This window comes from Crocuta crocuta, unplaced genomic scaffold, assembly GCF_008692635.1.
Source record: "Crocuta crocuta isolate KB4526 unplaced genomic scaffold, BGI_CrCroc_1.0 scaffold114, whole genome shotgun sequence".
NCBI classification, from domain to species: domain Eukaryota; kingdom Metazoa; phylum Chordata; class Mammalia; order Carnivora; family Hyaenidae; genus Crocuta; species Crocuta crocuta.
In genome coordinates, this window is record NW_027530000.1 from 91,194 (window position 1) to 108,487 (window position 17,294).

Consider the following 17,294-nt stretch of genomic DNA (forward strand, 5'->3'; position numbering starts at 1 on the left):
TGGTGGGAACTGCACGTGGCTGAATTTTTAAAGTCCTGTTAAGGTTCACATACCCTTTGTCAACCTTACTAGCAGAAAGACTTGTCACTGGTTCATGCAGAAGAGGTGTGGCTGCGAAAGAACGTCCCTGTCCCTGGCAGCCTCAGTCCCAGCAGAGAGGGCTCTGGTCACTGCAGCCGCTGGACAGTCTAGGGTGCACTAGAAGGAAGCGCTCTCCTAATGAAAACACAGGTGGGGAAACTGAGGCCCCAGAGGAACCTACTCGGCAATCACCCCGCATCCAGACGACTGGTCTCCGAGAAGCGGGCCCTCCACCAACCCCGATCACTTTTCTCCCACACGAGTCCACACAAAGTTCGGTACTGCGAGGGGCGTCACGGCTTACTAAGCCCTGTGCTATCAGCAGAGGACACCTTCAGAAGTAGGCGGGATGAGGGTCGTGATCCCCGGGACCGAGAAGTTACCAGAGCCTCAGAAAGGTGAGGCGATCGCCCTGGACAGAACCCGGCCCGGGCCCTTCTTCAGACTCCCGCCGGGCCCCCAGCTCCCCCTATCCCAAGTCCCGGCTCCGAGCTCCGCCCCCAGGCCCTTGAACCCCGAGCTCTCCTCACCGCACCCCCCCAGGCCCTAACCCCCAAACCCCCAGGCTCTGGGCCCCAGGCTCCGCAGCCCTTCACCCGAAGAGCTCCCCAGTTTCAGACTTCCCCGAACCCCCAGCTTCCGACTCCCAGCCTCTGGCCCGGGTAGCAGCGGCCGGGAGACCTCGCCCCGGCGCAGGGAGAAGCCGACCCACCTAGCCCCGCACTCAACCTGCTCTGCACAGCACAGCACCCCCGCCCTCCTTCCGCCCAGCGCCTGCCGGCCTGATGCCGGTAGCGCGCAATCCGGCGCCGCGCTTTCGCCACTGCTCTGGACAACTGTCTGAGAAAACTAACCCCAAAAGCGCGCTGTCCTCTGATCACACAAGCTCCCACCGTGGCGACGCCTCCGGGTGCAAAAGACTAAAGCCAAAATACTTTCTAGCGGTTCAAACGGCTCCGACGAGTAGCGAATCTGCCGAAACTTCTCGCCGGAAGTAGGGCTGCTCCTCGCCGGAAGTTGCGCTTCCTCCATTTTGTTGCCCGCTATGGCGGCGGTGTCGAGTTTGGGGCCCGGATGCGACGCTTTTGACTGAGGGGGTAGGCCAGGCGGAGGCATTGGGGACATCCGCGCGGCGCAGAAGAGGACCAGCCTGGACGCCGGGGACGCTGTCATGTACGGCGCGAGCGGAGGCCGTGCCAAAGCCGAGAGGAAAAGCGGCACGAAGGAGGAGGCCGGACCCGGCGGTGCCGGCGGTGGGGGGAACCGAGTGGAGCTGCTGGTCTTCGGCTATGCCTGCAAGCTGTTCCGGGATGACGAGCGGGCTCTGGCCCAGGAACAGGGACAGCACCTCATCCCCTGGATGGGGGACCACAAGATCCTCATCGACAGGTCGGTTCCTCCCCCCACCCGTCGGTCCTCCCCTTCCCTCGCCCGCTTGATTTCGTCTGATGTTGACCTGATGGCCAGGACTAAAGAGGGTTGTGTGGAGCCAGCGGGGATCTGGGGGCCCCCTCCCCTGTTCTTACATCCCCCCTGGTTTTGGAGGGAAGGGGACGGTGAAACCTGCCCTAAGGCACTGGCTGGAGTTGCGTGCCGCGTCTGTCGCCGGAGGGATCGTCTCCGCTCTTGCAGCCCCTGGCGACCCCTCACCCGGTCGCTGGTTCCAGTCGGCCGCTCCGCGCGGTGGAAGCTGCCCGTGCCCTGGCCTCTCCTGACCCGCGTTGCCGTGGGGTTGCGCGCTGTCTCCCTACGCGCGGCGCTCCCACAGCTCCGTGCGGTGGGAGGGCGCCCCGAAACGCCGCACACCGGGACCGCGCGGCTAGAAAACTTATCGGTCCCCCAAAGGTCCCCCTCAAACCTTGTACGGCCCCGGCGCCCTCCGTGGAGCACCCGTGTTTTGTCGGCGTGACATTTGACTCCGCCAGCCTCCCCCCTCCCCCACCCTGTGATAATCTGATGGGTTTGAGTGATTCAGACCAGAGGGTGAAGTTGCCAATCAGTTGGAAGCCAGTTGACTTCTGCCGACACTGGCTTTGCTCCTGGAGGTAGTGATCTTAGGGCTGGTTTCACTGTCTCTTAAAAGCGAAGGGCGGAACTGGGATACAGCTGTGTTTCTTTTCAAATCAAACGTGCCTTAGGTAATCACCCCAGAGGGTGTTTAGCCACTTTGGGCACAGGGGTACTGAGGTTGGGGATTTCTAAAGGTGTTTGATTTGAAAAGGATGGCATTACATGGTGTAGGCTGTTTGCTCCCCTCTCCTCCCATGTTTTCAGGCCCTCTTTCTTTCCTTCTCCTTGGGGTTTTTGTTTGTTGGTTTGGGTTTTTTGTTTTTGTTTTTTTTTCTTTTCTTTCTTTTTTTTTGCCGGTTTGGCAACTCTGCTTCTGGGGGCCCGGACTGGAAAGCAAACAATGAGCCACCATTTAACTGTGGAATAGTCTCTCCGAGTGAAGGAAGCTCGTCGTTTGATTAAAGCTGGATTCTGCAAAGCCCTGGAACATGACTGTAGGGATGACCTGTGCCTGGCCAAAAAATGGACACATTAATGACCAAATAGGCCTTTTTCCATCCCTGACATTTCCGTTTGGAGTTAGATCTAGACAACAGTGACTCTTGAAGGGAGGGTTGCGGATCAGGTCTGGATGGGACGCTCCTCGCTCTGCTCAAACACGCCATGCCTTTAAATCGTAGTTTCTATCGAACGACGTTGCCTGAGTCGTCCGTCAGGCAGCTTGCTTTTCCAAAGCGTTACTTGTGATATTTGTTATAAAAGTTTGGTAAGCGATGAAGTCTGAGCTCTTCATGCAGCTTTCCATATCGTTCTGTATGTGACTGGAGTTAGGTCTTCCACAGTGAATGGGGAGCAAACGCTACACATGTACATGTATAATATTTTCAAATAATGATCTACATTTGTAAGTTAAGGAGGTTTACATCAAGGTAACAATAATTTTGAAATTTAATAAAATGCAAAAACGTGGCTACTCTGGAATTTTGGCCTTTTTCTTATAAACGTGTTTTTTTCAAGTAAGTACTTTTTGGTTCTCGTTACAAAAGTCAGCATTAAAAAATTAGGCAGACTTTTGTGTGCGTCTCTATTTTTTGCAACTCTAAATGAGTGTTTCTGACTTATTATTTGATGTTGCGTGCCGACAGCAGCTGCATTGAGTTTTTATGTTAAAGGTGTAGCAGAAAATGCTCTTCTTCCTAATTCGGCCACGGTGCCTACTGGTCAGTCCATGCACGTAAACATGGCTGTGTCTTCACGTACGTTATTTCCTCGGGGAATACGGTTTAGAAGAGAACATGCTGCACCTTCTCACAGTTTTCCCTGTTTCCAGTGAACCTCCTTAAACTGCATGTATATGTCACTGTTCCTATGTATGTGTGTCTCTCTATCACGTAACCCAGCACTTATTTCCTCAGCCAAGTGGCTAGGGGGCGAGCCTAGCCAAGATTTTACCTCCAATGGACGCAAGTTTCTTTGGTGAAGATCTCTCCTGAGAGTTCGGGACTAGCAGAAAGAAGCGAGGAAATTTCGACCGTTGGGTTCTTACGGATAGGTATTTATGTATTCGGTTTGTGTGAATGTAAGCTATGATATTTGACTTTTCAGAAAAAAATTTTTTTTTTTTTTTTTTTTGCAAATGGCATTGAATGGTTGACCAAACCATAAACGGTAAGCACTGCCGGTGAGGTAGTACCATTTATGCTGTTAAAGGGCTATTTACCTTTAATTATAAGTTTTACCGTATTATACAGAGGAATTAAGACTTTGTTAAGATAACTTGAGTTTAAAAGAGGGTGAGATGTGATTAGCCGAATTAAATATAAATCTGAGAAGATTTTTTATGTTTGTTTTCATATTTTTATTTCTTTACTTTAATTGGTAAGTATATATATGTGTATGTATGAAACATCGCACACAAACCAGTCTAGACGTTAATTTCTTTCCATTGACCAGCGTGTTCATATTACAGATACGATGGGCGTGGTCACCTGCATGACCTTTCCGAGTACGATGCTGAGTACTCCACGTGGAACCGAGACTACCCGCTCTCTGAAGAGGAGGCTCGAATAGATGCCGTGTGTGATGAGGAGAGGTATTTAGCCTTGCATACGGACTTGCTTGAGGCGGAGGCGAGGCAAGGTACTGCTCAGGAAAAACTTACTTAAAAGCAACAAACTTTAAAAAAAATTTTTAAGTATTTAAAATTTACTCCCATTCATTTTTTTATACTCACTCTTTCTGATATTATCTTGACAGTACCCAGTGGATTGGAAAAACAGGAGTCTTTGCGTTCTGAGAGGACCTCAGGATAGTTTATATGTAGAGCCACAAAGAATTTTCCCAGCTTTTGTGGGCAGACTGGGATTTGAAAAAACAAAAACCAAACTCTTTAACTGTTCTTCTTTAACAGTATCGTATACACTGAAATTGATGTTCTTGTCTTTTCCTTAACGATCTTTAATACAGTTCTTAATCCCCAAATTTCTCAGCAGGAAGAAATTTTCCACAAAAGACCTGTATTCTGCTATCTGTGGTAAACATGTACTGGCAAAAGTACATATTGATAGATACAAAGTGTGACTGTTTAAGAACATTTTTGCCTCAAAAAGAGGTTGAAAAAAGCGTGTTGTATGCCTTACTGATAGCTAAAACTTTAGAAATATGTAATATTTTTCTCAGTAAATTTCCATTTTTGTTAATAAAACTCTCATTTTTATTCAAGAGGAAGAATACAAGCGGTTGAGCGAGGCGCTGGCAGAGGACGGGAGCTATAATGCAGTGGGGTTCACTTACGGCAGTGATTACTACGATCCGTCAGAGCCCACAGAGGAGGAGGAGCCTTCCAAACAGAGAGGTGAGAGCAGAGAGGGGCCCGGAGGCACGTCGCTGGCGGCGTGCAGCACGCGGACCAGCCACGGCTTCCGAGCGCACGTGTGGACGCTGAGTAATTGGGCCATCGCTGTGACAGAGCAGTCATGGAACTCCATCTGGGGTCGAACAGAGCTAGGGACTGAAGTGAAGCGTTCAGGGAGGCACACCGGGAATTCCGACGTGTCTGCAGCGCATCTGCTTGCCTTTCTCGCGCTTCTCTTTGGTTCGGGTGACCGGAGATTGCGCAGCCCGGGTCCTTTGTTGCTGAACTGGTAAGGAATGCATCGGCGTTCACAGTTCTCAGACGTTAGAAGGATGGACGTTAATGACCTTCACGTGAACCTGCCTCTTCACATCCCTGCACGACGGATTCCCCCCACGACTGAAATCATGACAAGGTCCGGTGGAAGGACGCCTGTGGAGTCACCGCCAAACAGAAAAGAGCATGAGTTAGGCTGGGTAGCAGCCGCGACACACTCTTAGTTTGGTGTTTTACAGTAATATTTATATAACATTGAAGATTTCAAAATCATTCTTTTCTGGATTAACGCTGAGAACTTTGAATATAAAAAAGTAGTGCCACTAAAAAGCCTGGGCTCTTGTAGAACGGGTGCAAATGGTCTCCGTCACTTGTGTCAGTGCTGAGTCGCTCCAGCCTTCTGTCATGATCATCGTTAATTGTCAATGAGAGTAACATGCATCGGAAGCTTTAGGGCTTGAGCACCATATTCAGGGTGTTCTGTTTAGAGGGAAAGAGAACTCTGTGGGGCACGTGGCGAGCTTAGTTGGTAGAGCATGCCACACTTGATCTCCAGGTTGTGAGTTCGAGCCCCACGTTGGGTGTGGAGCCGTAAAAAAAATTAGATGAAAATATTACAGGGAAGGAGAGCTTTAACTTTAGAAACCTATTTGAGTGTTTAGAATAATAAACTGGAATTATGTCATACGGGGATTTCATTTCAGAGTTAGCAGTCTGTTATTTGTTTTTCCTCAAGTTCTAGGTCTCCTAATGAGTATGAAGTAGTTACAGTAGTTTAATGTCGAAGCGAGGTCTGCCCTGTGTGTGGTGCAGCTGCATTGGGTTCTCCTGCGCTTGGCGGGGGGCGGGGGCTGCTGTGCTGGGACAGCAGGATGTGGGCCAGGCGCACCCACATACTCCCTTGCTGCCCTTCCCCTCATCCTGCTCATTACTCCGTGGGCGGCACCACAGTCCCAGTCGTGCAGCAGTGTGCTCCGTGCTTCTGGAAAGACTTCTCCACTGTCGTGGGAACTACATTGAGTTAAAGCCTTGTTAAGGTATTTCGCACCTTCCGAAGTTACGGCGCATTGGAAATGTTCCGGCAGTGAACACTCATTCCTTTACCTAGAACACGTCGCTTGTGTCAGGGTTCTGGATGGTCAAACTTTTGTTGCCTTGTTTCTGAGCCATGTACATAAGTGAAGAATTGAAATTTGTGAAGGCTAGGGGCACCTGGGTGGCTTAGTCGGTTAAGCGTCCGACTTTTGCTTAGGTCACGATCTCGCGGTTCGTGGGTTCGAGCCCTGCGTCGGGCTCTGTGCTGACTGCCAGCTCAGAGCCTGGAGCCTATTTCAGAGTCTTTATTTCCCTCTCTCTCTGACCCTCCCCTGCTCACGCTGTCTCTCTCTCTCTCTCTCTCTCCTAGAAATAAATAAAAATATTTTTTAAAAAAATTAAAAAAAAAAGTTTGTGAAAGCCAGATGGCTTTTGCGAAATCAAGTGATAAATCCATAATATTGGAAAAATCCATAACATCCGTTTCCTAACGTTCTATCTAGATTAGGGACCGGCAGACTACTGTCGAAGGCCCCGTTGGCGGGTTTCTGTAAACGAAGTTTGGCTGGCATGCGGCCTGCTTGTGTACACGGGGTCTGTGCGGCCTCTGCGGCAGAGTTGAGTAGCTGACTCCGAAACCGTCTGCAGCCAGAAATGCTCACTGGCTGGTGTTTTACAGGAAGTTGCCAGGCCCTGTTACAAGGGCTAGAATATTGTCTCTGTGAAATTAAGCTGTTAGAGTTACTGAGTGTTAAGACTTTCAACATGACTTCGTTTCTCTTTGAAGTTTTAATATGCCATCTCTTAAACAGAAAGTTCTCTTTAGCGTTATATACTTTTTTCTTTAATTATATTTTCAGGACTTTATATGGTGGTTAATTTTTTTAAGGAAAGTTGGGCCCGTGTGAAATTTCTAGCCTGACTTTCTAAGCTTAGCTTATGTTAATACAGATAAAACGCCACGTGTATTTTTCTAACATTTATTTATTAAGAGACAGAGCATGAGCGGGGGAGGGGCAGAGAGAGGGAAACAGAGACTCGCAAGCAGGCCCCAGGCTCTGAGCCGTCAGTGCAGAGCCACACGTGGGGCTCAAACCCATGAACTGGGAAGTCATGACCTGAGCTGGAGTCGACTGCTTAACCAGTGAAGCCCTCCTGGCGCCAATAAAACACACAGACGCATGCAGGCATGTGTACTGATAACACATACACGCTTAATAGAATTCAGTTTGGTGCCCACTACCACTGACAACAAAGTTTCACTTCAGTGCTGCATTATTTAGAAAGGGTGTTTTTGTTTTGTTTTGTTTAGTTTTCCAGCGCCATCACTGAATATTCCGTGGTTTTCACAGTTCCCGCTGTCCTGGCGGTTGTGGACATTTTAGGCTTTGTGCTGCTCGGGGGCTGCCAGTATGTCCGCATGGCAGCCCCTCCTTCCGCAGCCTGTTGTCTTCAGCCTGCTTCACGTCCTGCAGATTCTCTCGACTTTTTATCGTTATTAAGTGTCTTTTATGAAAAAGGGTCATTTGAATTTGAGTATTGTGTTAGGTTTTTTATTCAGGCTGCTAACGCCATCCTCTGTGAGTGAAGGTGTGTGTTAGGAACAGAGCTCTGTGGAACCCCCTGTCCCCAACTGCTCTCTTGAGTCAGTGCCTTTATTTCATGAGCAGCATCACACTAAGGAAAGCCTATTTAAGAGACAAAATTTCCATCTTTTTGTCATTTTGGGGAAATATGGTAAAAGTTGCACTTTTGTACACATGCCTTTGGTCCCGCGCCCCAAGAGACTTTGAGATTTGAAGTTGCTTCTCGACATGTTGCAAACCAGTGTCTTTGGTGTCCCCAGCTGCGCTGTCATTTGGTTACTGGACGCTGGGGTTGCTGATCACAGGAAGTTTCTAGGCCCTAGTAAATCTCTGGTTCCTAGGAGAGACTAGGGTACATAGGCAGAACCAGGCGGGACAACGTTCAGTGGAATCTTCCTCCTTGGCTTTGTAGAAGAATGAGGTTTGATGGGAAACCTTTGAAATTGTTCATCTTGTCACAGTACTTCATCATACATGGTGGAAAAACTTATTTTGATGAAGATTTAATGTTATCAGTTTTTGAGAGAAAAACCTAAGTAGATATTGAAGTGCCTTATGATGGTAGCTTTTATAAGTTTTCTACTATGTTTTTGTACATTTCATTAATCCTTTTTGGTGGGTGACCCCCTGAGTGATTGAGACATATGCAGGTACCTTATTCAGGACGTTGTAACATACGGTGCCTCGTCCCCCTCGTCCTGGCCCCCTGGGGGGCCCACAGAAGCTGCTCGGAGGGGGGGTCGGCAGCGCCACCTATACACACACGGATCCCAGAGCAGGGGAGAGGGCGGGGAGAGCTGGTGGCTGACAATGCCTGGTAAGCAGGGCGCCTGGCTGGGGAGACTCCACATGGTGCCCCCCGCCCCCCACGGTGGGCTTTGGCAGAGTGACTCTACTAGCGTGCAGGGTGGGAGGGCAGACGGGAAAGGTGTCCAGAGGCAGTGACAGGAAGGTAGAGAAGCGGGTACCCGCCCCCCCTCCATCACTGTGGACCGTCAGTGGCCGCCTTCTTCCTGATCGTTGTTCTGAACTTTTGTATTTTCTTTTTCCACAGAAAAAAATGAGGCTGAAAATGTAGAGGAAAATGAGGAGCCTTTCATCGCCCCCGTGGGGTTGAACGTGCCGCCTGACGTGGAGCTGGTATGTGTTCCCCCTTCACGGTACCGTCGGTCACGAGCGCTGTGGGTCCAGCGGCACCGCTTGTGCGAGACCCCACTTGTGGTCAGCACTGCGCTCTGGCTTCGTAAGGCTTTCAGCCTGCGTTAACGGAGGAGAGACCCACACCGCACCCGTTTTCCTTCAAGGAGAAGGGAGGGATTCCAGCCGAATTGCTGGACCAGCGCGTCTGGGACTTGCGAACTGGCCCTCGGAGGTCGCGGGGCTGAGGCTCCGTGTTCGCCAGCGTCAGAGCCGGAGCTGGCGGGGAGCGGCGGTTAGCCACATTTACGTGAGGACAGGCCTGCTCAGGGCAGCCTGGCTTTCAGCGAAGGGGCCTCGTCCTGGCTTTTGCCAGGGTGCTTTTGTGGGCCTTTACATCAGGCTTGCGGTGCGCTCTTGCACCGGGCTTCCTGTCCCTTGTGACCGGGGCCCCGTGGCATCTGCGGGTGGAGCTGGCGGAGTGCAGTGCAGTTCCCGCTCACGTCCCGCCGCCGCATCAGCTCGAGCCTGTCAGGTTCGGGCTGAATTACACGGTGTCCCTCTGCGGTCCCGGCGCCGTGCTGGCTGTTTCGACCTGTGCTGTTGTGACGCTGAGGACTCCGAGCCGCGGCTCCTGTTCCCGTCCCCCTCACAGCCTGGGAAGAGGGAGGGACGTGGCCGTGCACATGGCAGGCAGGAATGCAAACCCCCCCGAGTCCCCGTGTGGGATGGGATTTGATGTGTTTGGTGGGGATGTTGAAAGTATTTCTGCCGCGCGTGCGCGCTTGGAGGGATGTTGGCGCTCGGTGTGGCTTTTCTGTGGCGTCTTCCTACTGGGTCCCGAGGGCCGTGGATGCCTGGATTCTTGCTCGTGCCCCGTGTCCTGTCCGGGTGGACAGCAGGCGCCGAAGCCGCCTGGGCAGGGTCTCACGTTCCCCACACTCGCCCTGCGTTTGCTGCCTCGGCCACTTGTGTCCGTGTGACGACCACTCGGGACAGTGGAGTGGCTCTGCCTCCGCCCGGCCGTCCTCGCCGTGCGCCCACGCGCCCCTTCGCTATCTTCCTGCAGGTGTGAGCCACATGCCTTTGGGTTTTGCCAAGTGCAATTACTACTTATATTTGCTTCCCCGTTTCCAGCATTTACCAGCTTGTGGGACCTAAAGCTGGAAATGTCCTCTGAGCATCTAATATCCTAGGACTTGTGTTAATACATTTTCTCTGTGTGTTCCGGGTTATATTCCTACCTGTTCTGGAATACGCTTTATTCCACATGAGAGACCCATTAAAAGGGGTGCTCCCTTACCTATGTTTACTGCTAAAAGCTTTTATTTAAGGTTGAGTGTCTGAAATTTTATTTATTTTTACGTGGAAGATTATTTTTAGGCTGTTACATGGATATAAACATAGAAGTGTAATAGGTTTTATTGTGTTGCTTACTTCTAATGAAATACGTAATGGCTGTATGTTCCCGGACAGAATAAGCTTCACCGAGCTGTGTAACGGTCGGCTGGAGCTAAAAATAGCTGCTCCCGGTTGGCCAGCAGCTGGTCCTTCTCTCCGTCCTTCTCTCCGTCCGTTTGGAGGAGATCCCGTGCTGTCACTGCGGTGCAGCCTGGGGGCAGGAGACGGCTGGACTGTGCGGAAACCGCGAGTGCCCATCGGGCCAGCCGCAGCTTCTCTTCCTTTGTGCTGGTGTCAGCGTGTCGCTCTTCAGAACACTTGTGATTTGGGGGCAGTGGCTCGTACACGCTTCATGCTGTGATGTCCTCATTAGCGGGGAAATGGAGAAGACAGAGGTGCCCGCGTCAGGGATTAAACACTAGGATCGCTGGCTCGTATGCAGAGAGGGGATCATGTCTCCGTGGGCAGGGGTCGCCCTCGCTCAGAAAGGAAAGGGGGGGGCCTCTGGGGAATTCTTGACGCTTAAACCAGGCCTTTGGATTAGAGCCTCACAATTCCAGGCCCTGCGGGGTTTGTGTGCAGAGTGAGGGCCAGTTAGAAATCGCGGGGCTCCAGGAGGCGGATCCTGGCCGCTGTGGGTCCTGTCCTCGGGCTCCCGGCCGCTGTCCCGGCCCTGCCTCCTGCCCAGCCCCTAGACTGCAGCCCTTGGAGTGACCCCAGCTTGGTGTTAGCATCTCACGGCGGTTGTGCACGCGTTTTCTTGTGCCCCGTGGGGAGCAAGGGCCTGTTTCCCCTGAATGTGGAGCCTGGCATCGCTTTTCCCAGCGTGTGCTCTTGGCCATCCTCGCCCTTCTCAGGGACGCGCGTGCCGCTCGGTCACCTCCTGAGTTCTGCCCACACCTGTCACTCACGTGGAGCACCGCAGGGGAGGTGGAGGGAGTGGCCCCCAGCCCCCGGGACGCCGCAGGCACCCAGGGTCCCGTGTCGCTGTGCCCTGCCTCGTGGCTGGCGATGCCACTGTCCCCCGGGCCTGAGAGACGCGCTCGCTGGAGCACACTGTATAAGCTGGCGGATGAGCAGGAGCAACTCGGGGCGTGACTGCCATCGCGCACCATTTGCGTCTCTTGGGTGAAGAACGGTGTGCACTTACCATTCGGTGGCCACGTGCCGTGTACCCGGCGCTTTGCTCGTGTTCTCACTTGGTGGTCGCGGTCTCAGTAGCTCCGAGGTAGGGGTGGCCGGCAGCCTGTTCGCACAGGACAGATGTGGAGGTTTAGAGAGTGCGAGAACAGCCCTGAGCCGCGGAATCGGGCTTGATCGATGGTTCACATCACAGTGTTATTTTCATCCTAATTCAGGCCTTTGTCGCCGTGGGATGGGAGTGGGAGCAAAGAGCGACGTGGTTTACGTCTGTGCTCCTGGAGGGCTGGCCTCTCGCACGCGCTGTCCCGGCACCTGCGCGCTGGCACCTCTCGCAGAATGCGAACGGGTTTATGAAGTCGTACGTGTCACTGTGTTCCATTGTCAGGATTTGAATCTTGTCTTTGGAAGTCCCTTCCAACCCGCAGATTTTAAAAATATTTTCCTGCACTTCCTACTGTTGTGTCTATAGTTTTGTTTTTACAATTGAAATGTCATTTTGTGTGATACTTATTTTGGGCTGTGAGTGAAGTGGGTATTTCATTTTTCCTTCCCTGATCGTAGAGGAGGGGAGGGCCAGCCCGGCTGCTCCGGGGGGGTGGGGTGTCCTTACCCGGCCTTCTGTTCCCTGCCGTCCCGGCCCCACACTTCAGGGGCCTAAGCTCCAGCATTTTCCAAAGCTCTTAGGAAACCTCACACTCGTGTGGGCTTTCGCACCACGTACGCTGTTCTTCCATTTCCCAGTGTCAGCCCCACGGTTTTTAGAGCCATGTCTTTGTGGTTTAGGCGGAGCCAGGACACGTCTGCCCACCTTCTTACGTCCCGTCACTTCCTTAAACCAAAGGTTTCCTCATGTAAATAAGACCAGTATTTCCCCCTTTATCAGTTTTTGTAACACACGTATTAATATACGTTCTTGGAATCCCAGTTTATAGTAGAGATAATCGTAGTATTAAAGAGAACAGGATTTATGTAAAACTTGTGTGACAAAGAGAGCGAAGAATGTTTCCAAACCAAGTGTTTGTATCTCATCCACTTGCTCTGGTAGCAAATCTGGAAGTATGTTTGTAATGTGCTTTGTCTTTCTGTAGTAATGACTTTGCTTTGTGTCCAGTATCTTTTTTTATTTAGTGTTTATTTTTGAGAGAGAGAGCATTAGCAGGGAGGGGGCAGAGAGAGAGAGAGAGAGCGCATGAGCAGGGGAGGGGCAGAGAGAGAGGGAAAGAGAGAACGTGAGCAGGGGTAGGGCAGAGAGAGAGAGCCTCCCCAGCAGGCTCCCCACTGTCAGTGCAGAGCCCAGTGCAGGGCTCCCCCTCAGAAGCTGTGAGATCGTGACCTGAACCGAAATCAAGAATTGGAGGTTTATCTGACTGAGCCATCCAGGAGCCCCTGTGACCACTATGACCACTGTTTTTTTTTTTCTTTCATAGTTTATTGTCAAGTTGGTTCCCATATAACACCCAGTGCTCATCCCCACGAGTGCCCTCCTCCATGCCCATCCCCTCCCCTCCGACACCCCTGAGTCCTCCGTTCTCAGGATTCAAGAGTCTCTCATGGTTTGCCTCCCTCCCCTCCCCTCCCCCTGTTTTCCCCTTTCCTTCCCTCCAGGCCCTCTCTCCAGTTTCTCCTGCTCCACTTATGCGTGAGAACATGGGTATTTGTCCTTCTCTCCCTGACTTATTTTACTTAGCATAACACCCTCGAGTTTCTTTCTTTTTTTTTTTTATGTTTTATTTATTTCTGAGAGAGAGACAGCATGAGTAGGGGAGGAGCAGAGAGAGAGGAAGACACGGAATCGGAAACAAGTTCCNGAGATGTATCGAGTAAGAAATTGCTGCAGTTGAGGTCAAGGAGGTTGTTTCCTGTTTTCTCCTCTAGGGTTTTGATGATTTCCTGTCTCACATTCAGGTCCTTCATCCATTTTGAGTTTATTTTTGTGTATGGTGTGAGAAAGTTGACCACTGTATTTTTGACTATCATGATTTTATGTCATAAAGGGGCCTATATTTAAGAACTCTTAAACCAGAGGGTTAGTTTGGTCAGCAGAGAACGCCTCTATGTGGGGGGGAATCATAGTTTCCCTTAAGGTCATTACCCTAAACTCAGCATTTATGATTGATGTGTGTGTGTGGAACAGTTTCAGAGTTAATCTTCCTGTGAGCCAGAGCCCTTGAACATGTGCCTCAGGACCTGTGCTTCAGGCACAGGGGCCTCTGACATGGTATCTAGTTGATTCTGGGATCAGTAACTAACTTTAATTGTAAGTACTTACCCTATTTAAGCATGAAGGACTTTATTAGTTCAGGAAATAATTTGAGAATTAAGGCATTTATATTTTATGAAGGATGTGGTTCTGAAATTACAACAAGCATCTTGAATACTCACCCGCCCATTTTTAATGAATAGTTTCCCACTTTATTTGCATGTAATTTCCGAGTGTTAATCTCTCCCTTGTTATTACAAGTATTTTCGGAGCGTGGAGTCTGGCTTCCAGCATCTGGTCTGACAGCTCCACTTGTGGGTGGGACGTGGCGAGCGGCACGCCATGGGAGCCACTTAGCAGCAGCGTGGGCAGGAGCAGGAAGCCACAGCGGGGTCTGACTCCAAGCAGTGACCCCTCCTGGTGGCAGAGGACTCGCTCTGCTCTGTTCCCTAGGGTGAGACCCTCCCTGTTGGGCCAGGCCACTCCCTTGTGGTGAGGAAAGGACTTGGGTGTGGGAGCCAGTGAGAGCGTGTGGCCTACCTCACATCTCCACAAAGGCTGTTTTCTGAGCTATAAAAACTAGTCCTAGCTAAGAAGGAAAGGGGTGATCTGTAGACTCCCAAGAAACTTGGTGAACGGGTACCCCCTCCCTAGAAAAATGGCTATGTGCCAAAATCGCATACAGCTTCTGAGGGTTCTGGCCCCCCAGCCCCGTCACCGCCCCTGATAATACGGAAGTACGGTGACTTGGTGTAAAACAAGATTACCTTGAGTCAGTTCTGCAGACGCTGGAGCAGCCTGCCTCGTCCGTGAGTCCTGTCCCCATATGATTCCGTGGAGTCCAGAAGCAAGCCACTCGCCGTGCAGGTGCAGCCAAGGGCTGGCTCTTCACCTGCATGGTCTCTTTGATGTCATCGACAGAAACACCGGGGTCAATTCTGTGTTTTAAGTCATGGGGCCAGTGGAAAAGGGAAAAATTGATCATGTGAATATGTATGTTTTTTCGTAGCCACCAACAGCCAAAATGCATGCTATCATCGAGCGCACAGCCAACTTCGTGTGCAAACAGGGAGCACAGTTTGAGATAATGCTGAAAGCCAAGCAGGCCCGGAACTCTCAGTTTGACTTTCTACGCTTTGATCACTACCTCAACCCCTACTACAAGTTCATCCAGAAAGCCATGAAAGAGGGGCGCTACCCGGTGCTGGCAGAAAACAGAAATGAGGAGAAGAAGAGTGCGTGAGACTCTGTCCTGCCTGGATGCAGGGCCTGGGCGGGGTGGCCTCNTGTGCAGTAGCCCCCCCCACCACGGCATGTTGGTTAAAGCTGCTGGTGCCCTCAGAGTGTGGTGCCAGCTCTTCTAGAATAAGTCTTCCAGTTGTATCAGATTCTTAGTATTTCCGTAGATGAGTGAAATGTAATTAGACATCAGTGCTCTCAGACGTAATCGCCTGGGTTGGAAATGTTCCCTCTCATTCTGGCCGTTGAACATTTCCTGGAGAAAACAGTCCATCTCCTGCTTCGAGAGATCATTCTAGCAGTACGGGTGCACGCAGGGTTTAGGGCTGAGACTGTTATATGCACAAAGATAAAAGGTTAGTTTTTGACTCCTCTCTATCTCANTAACCGACTAAGCCACCCAGGTGCCCCTCTAAGGTTGGGATTCTTACTACAGAGGCCAGTTAACTGTTTGGAATAATGTGCGGACGACAGTCTCGTGTGTGTAGCTGTTGAATTTTTTCTCTCCAGCTGAAACATGATTTTTAAAATCAGCTGTATGACTCTTGTTTACAGATCTCACTTTCTCCATGTTCGTTAGTTTTTTAAAGTATCTGTTGCTGTTGTTTTACCTTTCATCAAGATTCTTGCCTTTTTTCTAGAAAATTAAAATAATTTGCTCCAGACTAGTAAGCGCTGGAGGGGCGCTGCTGCCTGGGCCGAGGGCACGTGCCCAGCTTCCTGCTGGGCGCGTCGGGTGCACTCTGGGGCCGTCTGTCCCAGGAGCCACGAGATGATGACATGGAGCTCTGACTTTGTCTGCTTCTAAGGGTTTTTTTAATATTTATTTTTGTGGGGGTGCAGAGAGAGGGGGAGAGAGAGAGAGAGAGAGAGAGAGAGAGAGAGAGAGAGAGAGTCACACANGCTTGAACATGACCTGAGTCGAGATCAAGAGTTGGACGCTTTACCGACCGAGCCCCCCAGGCACCTGTTTCTCTGTTTTTACATCATTTACTCATCCCTTGTCCCTCAGCGTACAGCAGAATCTTGAAATTTGCTTTTGCTCTGCAGAGTCGGGTGTCAGCTCTGACAACGATGACGACGACGACGAGGAAGACGGGAATTACTTGCACCCGTCTCTCTTTGCTTCCAAGAAGTGTAACCGCCTGGAGGAGCTGATGAAGGTGTCGATCTTCTGTATTTTTTATGCCGTAACAGAACTTGCGCACCTGTAGCTTTGGGAAGCTACATGAGTGCATTTCTTTTGTATCTTATTTTACCATCATCGAGGTATATTTTGCATTTTCACGTTTTGCTTGGTGGCTCCACTCCTGTCAGTAGGAGTTTAATCCTCTCCACCTTCCCTCCTTTCCTGAGTGGCAGCGAGGAAGGCTGAAGCCGTCTTTTCACTCGCTCCCCGGGACTCGCAGCCACACGAACAGCTTGCCCCTCTGTATGTGTGCGGGCTGTTCCGAGCACAGATGCTGTGTTCTCACACACTGTGTTCTACAGCCGACTTGAGCCTGCTTGGCCTCAAGAGAGTTCTTTGTGACCCAGAATACAGGAAATGGTGTGATCATGCGTCCTCTCTGTCTGCAGCCTCTGAAGGTGGTAGACCCGGATCACCCCCTTGCCGCGCTGGTCCGTAAGGCGCAGGCCGACAGCCCCGCCCCCGCGCCCCCCACGGCCGACGGTGCGGCGCAGCCCTCCCAGGTGGAGTACGCCGCTGACTGTGAGTACCTCGCTGTGTGTCCCCTGGCCCGCGGCCCGCCGCAGAGCTCGCCCCACAGGGTGCGAGACGGGTGGCTCGGAGAGCCCCAGGTCTTCACTCAGCCATCCTCAGCACGTGGCCTCTTCCTTTTGCCTGGCACCTAAGGTTGACAGATGGCTGCTCTGTCTCCAGGAGCGATGAAGAACAGGGGCCTGGGCAGAGAGCAGGTGCAGGTGCTTGGTGACCTTGCCCTTTCTTCAGAGACCTCCCTGGAAGCTGTGCGTGCCGCCTCCCTGTAGCCCTCACAGACAGGGTGGTGGATATTGGAGGCTTGCGGAACTGTCTGCCACAGTCGCTTTTCCGGAACAGACACAGTTCGAGACCGTGTCTGCCCTGCCCCTTAGAGAATCAGTTACTGCCCCTACCTGCCCTGGCTGCGTGCCAGCCCTTTGTCTGTTTAATTATCTCCAGGTTATTGATGAAAGGCAAATCTTGAAGTTCTATTCAAGTAATTACTTGACAGTATTTGACTTTGGTTTCATTATCAGATCTTTTTGAAATTCTTGTACCCAGCAGTTAAATGTTGAACGAGAGAAGAGCCCTCAGCAGCAGGAGTCCGTCTGCTTATTCCTCACCCGCAGA

General features: G+C 51.2%; 1 protein-coding gene and 1 long non-coding RNA gene across 2 annotated transcripts in view; one reads left to right on the plus strand and one right to left on the minus strand.

The window, feature by feature from the left end:
* Positions 1 to 1,125: 1,125 nt before the first annotated feature.
* The window catches only part of SFSWAP (splicing factor SWAP), an 81,374-nt gene continuing 65,205 nt past the window's right edge, over positions 1,126 to 17,294 (plus strand). The window contains exons 1-7 of the mRNA XM_077763559.1: positions 1,126 to 1,470; positions 4,061 to 4,230; positions 4,814 to 4,945; positions 8,897 to 8,982; positions 14,733 to 14,958; positions 16,013 to 16,125; positions 16,541 to 16,673. Coding sequence (XP_077619685.1) covers positions 1,253 to 1,470; positions 4,061 to 4,230; positions 4,814 to 4,945; positions 8,897 to 8,982; positions 14,733 to 14,958; positions 16,013 to 16,125; positions 16,541 to 16,673 — 1,078 coding nt within the window. The 5' untranslated portion in view covers positions 1,126 to 1,252. The remainder of the gene's footprint in view (positions 1,471 to 4,060; positions 4,231 to 4,813; positions 4,946 to 8,896; positions 8,983 to 14,732; positions 14,959 to 16,012; positions 16,126 to 16,540; positions 16,674 to 17,294) is intronic.
* Positions 10,384 to 11,841, minus strand: LOC144231174 (uncharacterized). The gene is made up of 2 exons (XR_013335004.1): positions 11,531 to 11,841; positions 10,384 to 10,735 (listed from the first exon to the last, which is right to left on the minus strand). It is a non-coding gene; the product is annotated as an uncharacterized LOC144231174 (long non-coding RNA).